The sequence below is a fragment of the Gouania willdenowi genome, chromosome 24, assembly GCF_900634775.1.
Source record: "Gouania willdenowi chromosome 24, fGouWil2.1, whole genome shotgun sequence".
Taxonomy (NCBI): Eukaryota; Metazoa; Chordata; class Actinopteri; order Blenniiformes; family Gobiesocidae; genus Gouania; species Gouania willdenowi.
Window position 1 is genome coordinate 17,782,042 of NC_041066.1, and position 16,269 is coordinate 17,798,310.

Consider the following 16,269-nt stretch of genomic DNA (forward strand, 5'->3'; position numbering starts at 1 on the left):
CTATTCATTTAGTATCATTACAGGCCTCCTAAGAGCCCTAATGGAGCTAATAAAAAGACAGAGGTAATAATGACACTAGAGGGCCCTATATGAGGAGGACGAGGAGGGGGGAGAGGGGGGGAGGACAGGGAGAGGAACGAGCAGGCCACGGCGTCCATCCACGTGAGATGGGACGTATGCGTGTTTGTGGCAGAGAAAAACAACCGAGGAAGAGGACGCGAGTGCTACGCCAAAGGAAAGCAAAGGGCAACTTGACTATAGATGTGCAAGCGTGAGATTCTGCGATAGAATGGAGTCATAACTTGTGCGGCCCCCAAAGTAAAGACACAAAACATCTTGAAAAACCCACGCAATGCACAAAATATACATGACTCCAAAAAGCATACGAAGAAAAATGTCAAAAACCACCAAAAAAAAAAAAACCCACACAAAAAATGACTAAAAATATACACAAAATTACAGAAAAACATGCAAAAACGACAACAAAAATACTCAAAATGAATCATAACACACGGCAAAAATGATTTAAAAATGACTCCAAAAGCATACACAGCAAAACAATAAAATAAATAACATACACATATATACAATATAATACGATATAATTTGTGCAGCCCCCGAGGTAAACACAGAAAATGTCTTTAAGAACCCAAACAGTACAAAAAACAAATTCTCAAAAAAACGACTACGAATGTGGACAAAATAACAGAAAATATATGAAAAAAAGACAACAAAAATACTCAAAATGACTCATAACACACAACACATAAAAATGTACAACATGACTCCAAAAACAGACAAATGGCAAAAACAATATGAAATTGACTGCAAAAGCACATAAAGCAAAACAATATATATATATAAAATTTACAAAACTCTTTGTTCTTTTCTGTATTAATGCTCAGATTGATCATTATATTTGAACATTTGTTGTTTTCTTTCTGCTAGTTGTTGTTTTTTTTAATTAATGTATGTCCTATATTCTTTATTGTTTTCTTACTCTTCTATTCTATTCTATTCTAAATGCTGAAAAGAATGTTAATAATGTGGAAAACTGGGATCTGTTTACATTTTTGTGATAGTAATTTTAAACGTTTGCATAGAAAACGTTGCACATATTAGATTTTATTTTTGAAGTTAAATCTAATGTTATTCGAGCACTAATACAAGTTCTGAAATCATACACACTACTACTACCACTACTACTACCACTACTACTACTACCACCATTACCACTACTACTACCACTACCACTACTACTACCACTACTACCACCACTACTATCACTACCACTACTACTACCACCACTACTACTACCACCACTACCACTACTACTACCACCACTACTACCACTACCACTACTACTACCACCACTACTACCACCACTACTACTACCACCACTACTATCACTACCACTACTACTACCACCACTACTACCACCACCACTACTACCACCACCACTACTACCACCACCACTACTACCACCACCACTACTACCACTACCACTACTACCACCACTACCACACACTAAAAATAATTAGCCAATCTAAAGTCAATCCAACCAGTAAACCTTTAAGTGCTGCGTCTCTTTTCCCAGTTCTGCTGAATGCTGAAGGACTTTAACTTTAATGGAGCGATCTGCACTAATGACTCTTATTACCTCATCGTTAGGACCATTTGCGCACTGGGCTATGAGTGTAATGGTGGGAGTGAAGGGTTAAACTGCAGGGACCCCTTTTTGTCTTAATCTTTACTTGGTGACACTGAGTAAAATGTCCCTGGAGCTTCACATGTCCCTGAAAAAGCTCCGCCAGGTCTGGATTAAGATCTTCACAAATGGAAAATCAATTCTTATGCAAAGACAACGCATTGGAAATTTGTTCGCCAAATTGGTTGCAGCTTTAAATACATTTGGGTGTTTCATCTAAATAAGGTTTTTACTTTTTAGCTGTTAATGGAAATTGTGAGGACGTGTTCTTAAACTGTCTTTTTTTTGTGTTAATTTTTTTTGCTTAATCTCTAATATAATTTACATGTAATTTAGCAACGTGCGTTTATTTATTAAGCAACAAAGTTAAAATGTATGTTTTTTGCCAGGAATTAGCATTAGAATGTTAGCACTAACCATAATGTATACTAGCGTACCTTCATAAATAAGAACGACAATGTTGTCCTTGTGTTCTATAAGGCAGTGTTTTTCAACCTTGGGGTCGTGACCCCATGTGGGATCACCTAGAATTCAAACGGGGTCACCTGAAATGTCCAGTATTTGATTAAAATGAACTATTAAAAAAAAAAAAAAAAAAATAGTATGTTTTAATCATTATTTCACACACAATCTTAAACAATTTAATTCAATACTTTCAACTTCTCAGCAAAAAAAGTAAGAAAAAAAAGTTTGTGTCATCAAAATGTGGTCACTACTCAAAAAAGGTTATAACGTGTCAATTTCTAGTGCGCTATAGAGTTACATCAGCACAATTTGGATTAATTATCTATGCCTAGTCTTTATAGAAAATGAAAGGGCTAAACTATAAATGATGACATAGGTGAGTAAAATTGATATCCTGGAAACAGCTGTACAGCTGTCATAGTAGTTATATCTTAAAGACGTTTTAAAGCAGCGGTTTGCAACCAATCATAAAATATGAGCCTTCATTTTCAATATATTATAAAACAGGATCCTATGTTAGAATTACTTGTAGCAGGACTGAACATTTTAAGGCAAAATACTTTTTTTTCCCCCCCAAGTGCCAAATATAAATTTGATGAGTCGGCAGTAAAAGGAATCTCGCCCGGCAGCTTGTTAAAACACGACAAGGTTTATGATAATTTCATTTATATTATTAGACATATGGATTGGAAATATCAAAACGTTGCTTATTTACATTTGTAATCAAGTGTTTTTTCTTTGTTTGTTTGTTTCTTGCTAAAAACAGCAGACAATAATCTATAGGTAAGGCTTTTCCTTTGGTTTTAACCATTATGTATTTAAAATCTGCGCATCTTTTAACAAAAAAACCTGACTTAAAATACTAGCGACATGATTCTATTTACTGGTTAATAACTTATAGGCTAATTGAGGATTCGTCAGTCTTTTAAAGTGCTCGTGTTTAACTAAAACAACTCTAGTTTTTTTATTTGTCAGTATTTTTTAAGGTAATCAATTTGACCACAGGTCCTGTGTAGTAGCCTTTATTGGGTAAGAGGATTGCTTTCTTTAAGTCTGGGATTGAAATGGAATACATTGACATTGGGGCGGGGGTGGGGCGGGTCCCAGCCCTCAGACTCTCCCACCCATAGCCAGTCAAATCAAAATCAAAGGTTTCAGCTGCTCTTTATTGATTAGATTTCAGAATATGGGACTAGCTTGTCCCTTAGGTGCCAATGAGTAGCAGATGTTAATTATCGTGTGCGTGTTAAACGACAACAGGAAGACACAAGATGACAGAGAAAAAAAATATTATTATTATTATTATTAATAATAAATTATTATTATTTTTTTTAACTGTTTCTGATTTAAGAATGGTTTAGAAAGGTTTAGAAAAAAAAAAATACAAATGTATATTCAGTGCAAATGAATGTTTAAAAAGTTTAGATAGGAGATAATTGTCATTTTCAGGTTGACTTATTGACCAACAAACTTCATAAATACATTATTACTGTGTACCTGGGATATGCTTGGCCCAGCCGATGATGACCACCAGTTCTCTGTCAGCCAGATCACACAACGTGGTTAATGCTTTGATGTCCCCGTCGGGCATGGTGGGGTCGGGCATGGCATAGATCTTCTCTGGTTCCACCACCAACAGATGGGAAACTATCTTTGTCACTGAGAGAATTAAAAAAAGAGAGATAAAACAGTTTAATGACATCACAATTTTAGCTTCCAACTTGCTGTTACATGTTATGGGGCGTCGATTGTAAAGTTACGCATGCTAAAATAAACATTTAGCAACAAACCACATTTAAAAAACGTGAGAATTTTTTTACGTTACTTTTGACCAGATTTAAAGTAGTATTTGTGAAATGTATTTTCTTGTGAAAATATGTCACTGTTAAATCTAAATCTAAATATAAATGTTAAACATAAATGTTTAATCCAAATATACACGTTATATCTAAATATTAAACCTAAATCCAAATGTTAAATCTAAATTGAAAATCTAATTGTTAAATGTAAATGACACGGGTGACAACGTAATTTTAATGTTTGATCTAAATCTAAATGTTAAATATTAAATCTAAATCTAAATGCTACATGTTAAATTTAAATGTCACGGGTGAAACTAAATATTTAGCTAATATGCAAATTCACTGGTAGTAGCAAAATAAAAGCTCATTCCAGTGAATTTGCATATTAGCAAAATATTTAGTTTCACCCGTGACATTTAGATTTAACATTTAGATTCAACATTAATATTATATTTTTTACGAGAAAATTTCACAAATATTGCTGTAAATCTGGTCAAAAGTAACAAATTCACACGCTTTTAAACGTGGTTTCTGGCTAAATGTTGCTGTTCATTTTAGCATGCATATGGTACCCATAATTTATCTTTCAGGTAAAAAAGCTTTTCTAAATCAGACCCATGATAAAACACTGGATGAGGGGCTCACATGGTTTTTTGGCAGGTGGGGGGATGGTCAAGCCCAGGTAGGATCCATTTTCTGCATCCAGCCTACGTTTGTACTTCTGTCTGCCCCCTCGTACCCGGTCCAGACGCACACCTGCAACATGAAAACAAAAATGCATTAATAAGCAGTGAAATAATCTAGACTTCAAAGCATATAGATCAGAATTTACAGATGTTACATTTATTACTGTAGGGCAGGGTTGGAGTCAATTATAATTGTAATTTCAATAATCTGTTGCTCTGATAATCGTAATTAAATTGTAATTGAGTTTAAGATAATTGCAATTACCATGAAAATTTGATAAAAATATAAAAATCTGTTTATTATCAAGTTTTCCCACATTTTACCATTTAAAAATAATTGAAACCAAGGGATAAACTGACATAAAAAAGGCTCAGACTTCCACACCTGCAATATTAAAACCTTTATTTTCATTGATTAGGAAGCCTAACGAGGTAACCAATATATAGGAAAGAAATTAAATGATAAATAATTGTTTTTAGTGTATTTTACAGCTGATTTACGAAGATTTATCATAAGAGATGCTAACAGAAAGCTAACACAAGAGGAAGGTTAACTTTTATTAGGTTATTTATTTCAGGCTCAGTAATTGTGATTGATTTTAATTGAACTTTAGTAATTGAGAACGTAATTGTAATTGACCTTCTGAGGATAAAAAAAAATATTGTAATTTAATTGTAATTGGAGAAAATCCTTGTCACTGTAATCATAATTGAATATGGTTAATTGACAATGTAATTGTAACTCAAAAATGTAATTGACCCCAACCCTGCCATAGGCATTAACACAAATCATAAAATCCACCAAATAAATAATCCTTTATTTCCATTATTAAGGAATATAAACATGAAGGATGTTCCAAACGTGACGACACAACAAATGTACTCCAAATGTGCACGTTCAGCACTATAAACAGCGTTGCTAATGAAGCAGTAGTTTATTCCTGAATATACATGTGTGCGTATGCAGGGCTTTCCAGTGTTTATTGATTTTACTTGTCACGATTTGACTGAGAAGCAGGCTGTTCAATGGAGGTGTAAGCATAGAGATGTGACACATCTGGGATTATCTTCAAAGCCATCACAGAGGACACGTTCTTCATGCGCCCTATGCGCCGAATTTACACGCTCGCAAGTTGTTTGAGCTTTGAGGAAGAGCAAACAGATTTTACATGGTCAAGTGGAATTGAGTCGTGTGAGATTTCCCAGTGACTCATATAAATTCCTTTAATTCCCCTGGAAACAAAAGAATCCGATTAGGACGGCCTTTCAATTTCCTGACACCGACTATCCACTAACCTAATTACCCACCGTGCCCAAGGGGAGCTCATTCTTCCCAGCAAACACAGTGAGATCATTTTATGCCTGGCAGATTGAAGCTAAATCGAGAGTCCCTCATCTAACACAGCTTTCCATTTGTACGCCTTAAAGTAATCAATAAGGCTTGCAAATAGACTTCATGTTCTTTGAACACATGTGGATATGGTTTTAATTACTCAGTTTGGCATCGAGGAACCTTTGTTTCCGACAGAAAACGCTTAAAGACTAACTAAACCCTGAGGTTTTGGCTAATGTGTCTAGGCTGGAAATTCAAAAAAATGCTTTGATTATGGGCGGGACTATGAAAACTCCAAAAAACTATCTACGCTATGCAAACTAGCTATAATAATGAAATAATTTACATCAAAGTGTAATCCACGACCTGTGCCATATTCATTTATCTCACCAACAGGTCAGTTTACATTTTTATATTGCGTGTTATGGTAATGTATATAGTGTGCTGAGTATTTAAGAATTATATATCTAAATTTATTTTTCCAATATTGGAGAGCACTTTAATTTTGTTGTATATTTTGTAAAATGACAATAAAAAGCTTCTGTTCTACTTAATACTCACTCTACCGCTCCATTCATAATTATCTCAATCTGTCACAGATTGCAGAATCCACAAGTGCTAGTTTTTATAGGATGGGGCGGGGCAAACAGCGGTGGTTTGTGATGTAAGAAGCCACCAAAATGTCACAAACCACTATTTTCAGCCAATAGCAAAATTTGAGAGCATTTTTTACAGCAAAATACACCAAATTGAAATACTTTGACTAAATATCCAGGAGTTGGACAAGTATCAATCAACAACACTACTTCACACCACGTTTGTTTTCTGCTGAAAAAAGGGATTTTTAGTTTTAGTTACTCAAGTACTTTTTTTTTTTTTTTTTTTACCGTTACCCTTTCTTCTTTGTGCTGACAATGTCCCAGTTTTTTTTGGATCGTGACCCCATTTTATCACAAATATCTGGCAACCCCAAAGACATTTTTTTGACTGATCTATATTTGTAACTGAGTTATAAATATAGAGTAGCCAGGATTAGTGCACAAAGTGATAAGATGCACCAACACGGATATTTTTATACTGCATTTTATTTGAGCTATATTTATATTTCGGAAAGTAAAAGAAACGCATAGTTGTTTAAGATTGTGTGTTGTGTTTTACTTAATTAATTAATTTCTTTAAAAAAATTTTTTTTTTTTCTTTCATTTTTTTAAAATCAATTACTCGACACTTCAGATGACCCTATTTGAATTTCAGGCGGCCCCAAGCTTGAAAAGCACTGCCCTAACCCATGAACACACACACACACACGCACGCGCGCACACACACACACACACACACACACACACACACACACACACACACACACACACACACACACACACACACACACACACACACACACACACACACACACACACACACACACACACACACACACACACACACACACACACACACACACACACACACACACACACACACACACACGGGTCATGTGGCTGTGGCTCTGACAAGCAACGAGTGACCAAACAGCCGGAGTTAGAATTCCAAGATCAGCGGGGGTTTTTTGAACTGGACCATCCAACTGGTCCATAATTAATAGACGCTGACAAGAATTACGTGCTAACCAGGTTCAGTTTACAGCTTAGCATGTGCTGCTAACGGCGCAGAGCAGAAGCAGGAGGGCACTGACAATAGCTGCGTTTCCATTACCCTTGGAAATGCGCAAAAAATCTAAATAACGCAATAAAAACTGGTAATGGAAACACCTGCATTTAGAAAAAGCACTCAAATGTTTTTACGCTTTCATGAGGAGGAATCTAAAGAAGTTTCCATAATAGCTGCTTCATCACAGATTTTTGCAACACAAAAGCGATATTTCTAAATTTCGACAAAGTATAATTGCACTTTGAACGTGTTTCTACTGAACGTTGTTTTGGGAGGCGCCTTTTAACTCCCGTCATGGTACCTCACGTCATGCAACTAAGTACATCACGTTCTGTGACGCGTATTTGTGGGAAAAAGTGTTCCAATAGCGCTTTTGCGTCACATTTCAATATCAAAATGTCTGAAATTCCTCCTCATGAAAGTGTAAAAACTTTTTAGAGATATTTGACTGTTTTTGTCCCCCTCGAAATTCAGGTGTTTTCATTACCGGTTTTTATTGTGCTATTTAGATTTTGCACATTTCCAAGGATAATGGAAACGCAGCTATCAAAATGCATCGCAAAAGCGCTGTGGGAACACTTTTTCCGCAAATACATGACCACTTCTCTCCGAGAAAACATGGCGCGGTACATGTAGACAGAAAAGGAGACTGAGACATTTCTCAGCATTATACTTGATATAATGATTACTTCCACAATAGACATGAAACAACAAAGGAATACAAAGTGTTATAAGGAGGTGTGGGGCGTCCATTTTCATGCAGCGAAGTCTCGCGGGAGATTCCACGGGAGTTATGAAGCTCCAAAACAACCTTCAATGGAAACATGTTCAAAGTGCAAATATTCAGAAATAATGCTTTTATTTTGGCGAAAATGTGTAATGGAAACACAGCTAGTGAAATAATGAGTTAAGTTAAGAGGTAAAATAACATATCAGGACAGAAAAGACAAAACAAGCAGCTCAGTGTATCAGTTTACTTTATTTCTTCCTCGTCATCTCCTTTTTAGCATCAGGTGTGCGTTTTGTTACTGACAGCTCAGGCTGTCTAAGCCAGTGCCCGATACGCCGAGAGCGGGATTATCTCCTCCTCATGTGATACGGAACAGTACGGAGAACCTGACCACAATAAGACAGCTGGATGAGGCGTTTTGTGGATGGCCGGGGGAGAAGGAGGGTGTTGGAATTATGTCATGGTTGCCCCTACACCTCACACCTCAGGGCCCAAAACCACAGGAGGAAGACGGTGGTTTCAGAGATCTGCGATGGAACAAATGCTTCCATGGATCATCTTACAGCATCTACCTCCATTTCCAATGGTTTCCATTATGTCATGGTCGGAGTGTGACAGATAAGCTCTGGACACATGAGGCAAAGGGTAGAGTGAGCTAAATGTTATATATTTAGTGAGATTACACATAGGAACTATAATATATTTGAAATGTTATAAAGAGAGAGAAAGAAACACATTTAATGGTTAAAATTGTATTTATTTTATTGAATATAATTTGGACTACTTTAAACTGGATTGGACAAAACTATACAACCCCCCCAAAAAAAATATTAATAATAACCTTGATTTATAAAATTAACACTATTTAAAATTTATGTACCATAATATAAAAAAGTTATAGAAAGGAAAAGTCTTGAAAATGAAGAAATTTGTAAATAAATGATTATTTTAAAAACTAAATAAATGAATACAAAAATTATACTATAAACACTAATGCAGACAATACATTAAAAAAACACAACAACACAGAAAAGGCGTTCCAAAATGAATTGTCCATCGCACAAACATGCCTTACGATCCGATTAGCTTGTAGCGACATTGTGAGCCGTATGTCATCCAACCACGTATGTGTTTGTGTATGTCGGTATCTCATCCTGAGACTATTTTTAGAGCCTCACCTGTCAGAGGCGCTTCTTTCTAGAGAATGTGTCAGAATTGGCCGGCCGGTCAACGCTGCCAAAGAGAGATTAGGAGCTCCCTATTTTAGCTGGGAAAAATCAGCGGGATGTGTCGGGCGCACACACCCCCAGCCCCTCTCTCACCAAACAACCGCACACTCTATAACTTTACTGCCCTTCAAGAACTACAGCACTAAAGGCTGAGGACAATGGTGATAAAGGCATTGAGAATGTTAAAAAACGGGAGGGTCAGAGTGAGAAAGTAAAAACAAGGTTTATCCAGATCTGCTCTGAATCTTGCCCTAAATTAGGGTGTCCATATGTCTAGTTTTACCCGGGCATGTCCCCTTTTCACGTCTTGTCCAGGGATATTTTACAAATTAATGAAATTGTCCGGTGAAAGACCGTAACTCAGCTAATATTTGCTTTATCTGAGAATTTCCACCGGTTTCTGAAAGCTAAGGAGTGGCTTTATTACAGTAATTTTACTCACACGTGACATAATCATTAAAGATGTCGCTTTGTTTTGAAAAAATCATCAAACACAAGGAAAAGAGAAACAGGACAAAAGTCCAAGAGAAAGAGAGAGAGATTAAAAGAGACGGAATAGCGGTGGATTTAATTGAAAATTAGATTTATGGAAGTGTATATTTAATTATTATTTACTGTTCTGTAAGCCTTTAGTTTTTGGTTATAGTTTTACTTTCTAGAAGGCGATGTTTCTCATATTCTTTCAATGATTTGAGAGATTTTCAGAAGGTAAACGTGAGATTTTTCAAGAAGACATTGTTGTAATACATCATAAAGGTGAGAAATGTATATTTAAACCTTATGGACAATAACAACTTATTAATTTGTTATATTTTATTTTGCTGTCACAAGGTAGATTCAAGAAAAACGTGGAGTACTTTGAGAATGACAAGGTCGGCCCAAGTGTCGTCTTTTTTAGAATTAAAAATATGTCCATTCTGCCTAAAGTCATTCTGTTTACCATGCTGAACACTTACTACTCTAAACAGTATTTACACTCTGACTACGAATGTGCCCAGCAATCGAAATCATCCACGAGCGTGAAGACGTCCGGGTCGATTCAGGTTCCCCGGTGAATTGGCATAAATAGCAGGTGTTCTTTCTGTAAGTGGCTAACAGAGAGAAAAAAGGGTGTTGGCAAGAAAACACGCACCTCAAGGTTCACTTCCACGACACTTGTCATGTGAAATATATGTTTGACATGCGTGTACATGAATGTGTCTTCTGAGTCGGGTTATAAAGAGGTCAACACTTTGCTAAACCCCCACATCTTCAGAGGAACACGTGTTAGCCGCCGTGTCTGATCTATCACCTGCCAGACGGCGAGGACAGGCCGATGCAGAGCCTCTGAGTAGCTGGCAGGCAGCAGCTGACTGTTCAGATGCCGCCTGCCGGCTACTGTGACACCGGAAAAAAAGGAAAAAAAAAAGAAAAACAAGACCCAAACGTCTGCACTGAAATCAGTAACGGAAGGAGGTCAGAAGGACTATGTCGACCACAAACAACTGCGGGCCCCGTAGAGCACACGCCGTCCATGTCCTGAATTCTTGTGGCAGGTTTTGAACACCTTATTGAACAAGTCAATAAATATTATTCTCCAGCAGGAATGTGTGGACGATCTCATCTGTTATTACAGTACATTCTTCACCGATAGGGTGAGCTCTGATCTCTGCAGGAACCCCAAACAGAAACCTTGTGTAGCTTAGATCTATGGGGCGCCGATTATAAAGTTGCACATGCTAAAATAAACAGTAACTTTTTGCAACATTTAGTAACAAACCACATTAAAAAAAAAACTGTATCTGTGAATTTTTCATGTTCATTTTGACCAAAATTAAATTATTTGTGTAATTTGTGATATTTTTTCCCATGAAAATCAAAATGTTAAATCTGAATAATACATTTAAATAAAAATGTTAAATCTAAATGTTAAATCTAAATGAAAATGTTAAATAAAAATCTAAATGTTAAATGTTAAATCTAAATGTCACGGATGACACTCAATGAGCTAATTCACCGGCGGTACCAAAATAAATTTAACATTTAGATTCAACATATAAGTTTAACATTTAGATTTAGATTTAACGTTCAACATTTAGATTTAGATTTAACATTTAACATTTAGATTTTTACGAGAAAAAATATCACAAATTTCACAAATATTGCTGTTAATATTGGTCAAAAGTACATAAAATAAAAATACCCTAACCCTAACCCACATACAGTTTTAAACATGGTTTGCTGCTAAATGTGGCAAAAAGTAGCTAATTATTTCAGCATGCGCAACTTTACAATCGGCGCCCCATATAGATCTTGCCGGCTAGCCGGCAATACAGTTTCAAATGATCACCACTTGATCCAGAACATCAGGAGATAATCAACATTCAAACTTAGTGAGTTGGTTTTGTTTACGTCCTGATCTAGGTCTGCACCCCGTAAGTCAGTGCTTCTCAAAATGTGTGGTGCACCCCCCTGGTGGGGAATGAAGGTATGACAGGTGGGGCGCGACAAACAGGAGGACATTTTCAATTTTCTTAAATGCCATTTTATCACTGACAATAAAGGTCATTAACACTAAACGAAAGGCCTACACACAAAGAAAGTAATAATGAGAAGCCTAAAAATGGAGCAGAAATTAAAAGAGCATAAAATTATTAGATATGGACCGGGAACAAAATGAAACATGGAACTAAAGTGCAAAAATAATGATTTACGTTGACATGCACTTCACATGTAGTGGAACAAAAAACAAGCTTTCAATAGCTGACGTAAAAAAATAATTCTATTTATAGCCACCTTGAGCTTTTTGGCACAGATTGTAAGCAATGTTTCGTTATTTCCTGTATATTTGACTGTTGCACTTTCACATTTGTGTTTGTTTTTTTTTTTTTTTTTTGCTGGAGATTGGTTTAATTTTGGTTTATATTTTTGATGAAATATGAAGTTTCTAGTTCCCTGTTAGTTCAATAGAATTGAAAATCTCTTACGTGTCAGGGTTTGTTTGGGGGGCAATGGCCGCAGGTGGGACTTTAAAGTTTTTGTTCAAAAAAGCTTGAGAACCATTGCCCGCACCTAAACCATGGAGAAAAACTACATTCTAAAAACAAAGACACTAAACAAAACCAATTTTAATGCATATTCAAAATAGTGAATATATAAAGATTGCTTTATTTTGATGAAATCTTAATCTATGGATTGATTTCTGATCTGAGCCTATTGATCGGGAATGGACTTGACAGTCTGTGATATTGGATATGGCTTTAGTAATCTTCTGTGTATGTGGCTAGAGGGAAAATAAGGCTGTAACATTATCCCGGTAGCCACGTTCGCTCAGGAAAGACTGCTGATCCCTATCTGTGGTCGGGCGAGGGTGAGACAGCGGTGTAGGTTGCCAAAATAGTCTGGCGGCTTGTATTCATCCACCACATTACAGCAGTGTCAAAAATACCTGCAAGTAATGAATACAGCGCCGAAACACTGAAGTAGCGTTGAATCATCGAACACTTACCGATGTATGTAATATTTAAGGCTTGGATTGAGGGGCTGAATGCATTTCTTTCTTTTTTTAAACATGCTAATGTGCTAACCTGATTATCTTATTTATTAAAATAAACAAACAAAAATAAAGTAAAATGTTGTAAGACAGAAATTTCCTACCATACACTAATCTGACGAATGCTTTGAAGCTGGGGTGTCAAACTCATTTCAGTTCAGGGGCCAAATACGGAGCAGTTTGATCTCACGTGGGCCACAGTTTTTATGCAGGAAAACATGTAATTTCAACATTATTGTGCCATAATTTCCACTTTTACGTATACATAAAATACAAAATATGTAATAAAACAGACCATATCAAAGTAATAATTGATAGATATCAGACCTAATCGGATCTTACCATTACATTTCCTAGATTTTGTGATCAATTTCTATTTAATTAAGGGAAATATTCTGTCATAATTTGAGGAAAATTGAAGAATTTTTTTTCAACATTAAAAATGACTGAAAACATGAGATAAAAGCACCAGGGAAAATTTGAGCACCTGCAAATACTGAGTTCCATTTACACATGTTTTTTCATTGCCATTTTTACATTCTCCTGCGGGCCGAATCAGACGCTCCAACGGGCCGGATTTGGCCCCCTGTCCATGAGTTTGACACTGGTTATGAAGTGTGAGAGTGTCTCCTGGCAGGAGGCAGGGTCAGGCTGGCAGCAGCGACTGACACCATACCTTCCGTGAGTTGTAATTACGAGAGAGTTTTTCCACTGAACCCGTGACCTTTTATCAGGCTCAGCTGGACATTTACAGGGTCACCGGTCGCACCTCGCTCCCCAACGCTGAATCCTTGCACCTACTGTTTGCTCAGCTCACCCAGGTGTTCAAGCATGACACAGCAGTAAAACCAACAGAGGGTGGAAAAGTGTGAGTCACTGTATTTTTTTAGATTTTTGTGTGTGTGTGTGTGTGTGTGTGTGTGTGTGTGTGTCCTCTGAGACAAAATGTAGACACAAAAAAACTGTTACCGCTGCAAGAAAGTGGATGGATAAAGCCAAATATAGGCATTAAATATCCACCACCGACACATATTTATTGTATTGGAAGCAATAATCTACCAAAACACCTAAAACTACCAACTGAAAAGGAAGTGCAGTGGCAGGTGATTCATGGCATGGTTGAAATCATAGAGAAATCGACAAAAACTCACGACAAAATCGAGGTCTGACTGGAGCTATAGTGCAAAGCGTATACATTTGGAAAGAAAATATACAGTTTTTGTTGACATTATGGAATAAACTCTTGATTTTATTATGTAAAAAAAAATGTTTAAAGTAAAGATTTAACCATTAGTGTAAATCCAGCCTGTGTGACCTACTGTTACTACAGTGAAGACTGAGCATTTAGTAAAGTATCATATTGTTGTTTTTTTTTAATCTATTCTTTATCATATTGTCTACTCCAGATATCTAGGACTGAATGCTTTGCATCTTAAGACCTTTACAGATTTTGTTGTGATTATAAAACATAATTTACATTATTAGCTGGTCACAATGTTGATAAAAAGTAATGTAATTACCTCCGCCAATGAGGTAATATTTTCATCGAAGTTAGCAGGATTACCTTAAAAGTACTATTTTTATCCAAAGATGGACCTCACACTATAGAAGAATCCATGAAATTTTCAAGTGGGTCTGGATCAAAATACTGATTCTGGGTCAGTTTAAAAAAATTCATCATTGGCGAATTTTCAAAATAATTGATATCTCGGTTTGTAATTGACTGATCTTTATGAAATTTATATCAGGTGGGTTCCTCAATGACCTCACCGAGTTTCATCTGAATCGGATCTGGATTGTGCATTTCATAACGATTTTACTAAAACACAGGGGTGTCCTTTATACATTTGGAACTTTTATATTGTTATTAATGGGGATAAAACTTTTTTCCAAGCCTTTAAAGTGAGAATAATTATGATACCATGATCAGGATCATTGATCCAGATAACTGCTAATATCTGACAGAGAGGATATTTGGCCGAGGTCTGCGCTCTCTGAGTATGGGGCGTTGATTGTAAAGTTGCACATGCTAAGATAAACTGCAACTTTTTGCAGCATTCAGCAACAAACCACATTTTTTAATGTTACGTTTGACCAGATTTACAGCAGTAAAAGTGAAATTTGTGATTTTTTTTTTTCTCGTAAAAATATGTCATTGTTAAATGTAAATGCTAAATCTAAATGTTAAATATAAAATGTAAATTGAAATGTTAAATCAAAATGTTGAATATAAAATGCAAATCTAAATGTCAAATGTAAATGTCAGGGGTCAAAGTAAATATTTAGCTAATATGCTAATTCACAGGAACGAGCTTTTATGTTTGTACTTCTGGTGAGTTTGCATATTACCTAAATATTTAGTTTCACCCGTGACATTTAGATTTAGGTTTAACATTTCGATTTAAATTTAACATTTCAATTTAACTTTCATCTATATTTAATATTTAACATTTAGATTTATCATTGACATCATATTTTTACGAGAAAAAAAACATCACAAATTTCACTTGTATTGCTGTAAATCTGGTCAAAAGTAACATTACAAAAAAAAAATTCACACGTTTTTTTAAACGTGGTTTGTTGCTAAATGTGGCAAAAGCTGCTCTTTATTTTAGCATGCACGACTTTACCATCGGCACCTAATATCCGAGTTATTTTCTTCTCGTTGTTTATAAAAATAAAATAGGGAATAACTGGTATTAGTATAAAATAAGATGAAAGAAATGACTTGAGATCAAACCAGGCTGTGCATGGCCACTGTGCTATTATAGATTTGACACCTCAGCTTTACAGCATACCACCAGCATTAATGTCTCACAGAATGATTATTTCTTTTCCAGAAAAGCTACTGGCTTTTGTCGTCCTGTGATCTGATTGGACGACGCAGAGCCGTTCAGTGATGGCGGTTCTATAACAGGCCTCATCACGGCACTATGCCACGATCAAATGTCTTTTTTCCTTTAATTGAATGCCATCATTTTCCTACTGTGCCACATGTCATGGCTGCTGTGATGCTGAGGCTCTCCCTCGCACACAAACATGGGCGTCCATATCTAAGGCTTAGCTGGGCTCTCCGCAGACAATACCCCGCGGTTCCTCCTCTAAGCACGCGTTAA

General features: G+C 36.1%; 1 protein-coding gene across 1 annotated transcript in view; it reads right to left on the reverse strand.

Moving 5' to 3' along the window:
- The window catches only part of esrrgb (estrogen-related receptor gamma b), a 52,120-nt gene that overhangs the window by 14,382 nt on the left and 21,469 nt on the right, over positions 1-16,269 (reverse strand). Inside the window, exons 4-5 of the mRNA XM_028439459.1 lie at positions 4,621-4,731; positions 3,671-3,832 (exon numbers count right to left, since the gene is read on the reverse strand). Of these exons, the coding sequence (XP_028295260.1) occupies positions 3,671-3,832; positions 4,621-4,731 (273 nt within the window). The remainder of the gene's footprint in view (positions 1-3,670; positions 3,833-4,620; positions 4,732-16,269) is intronic.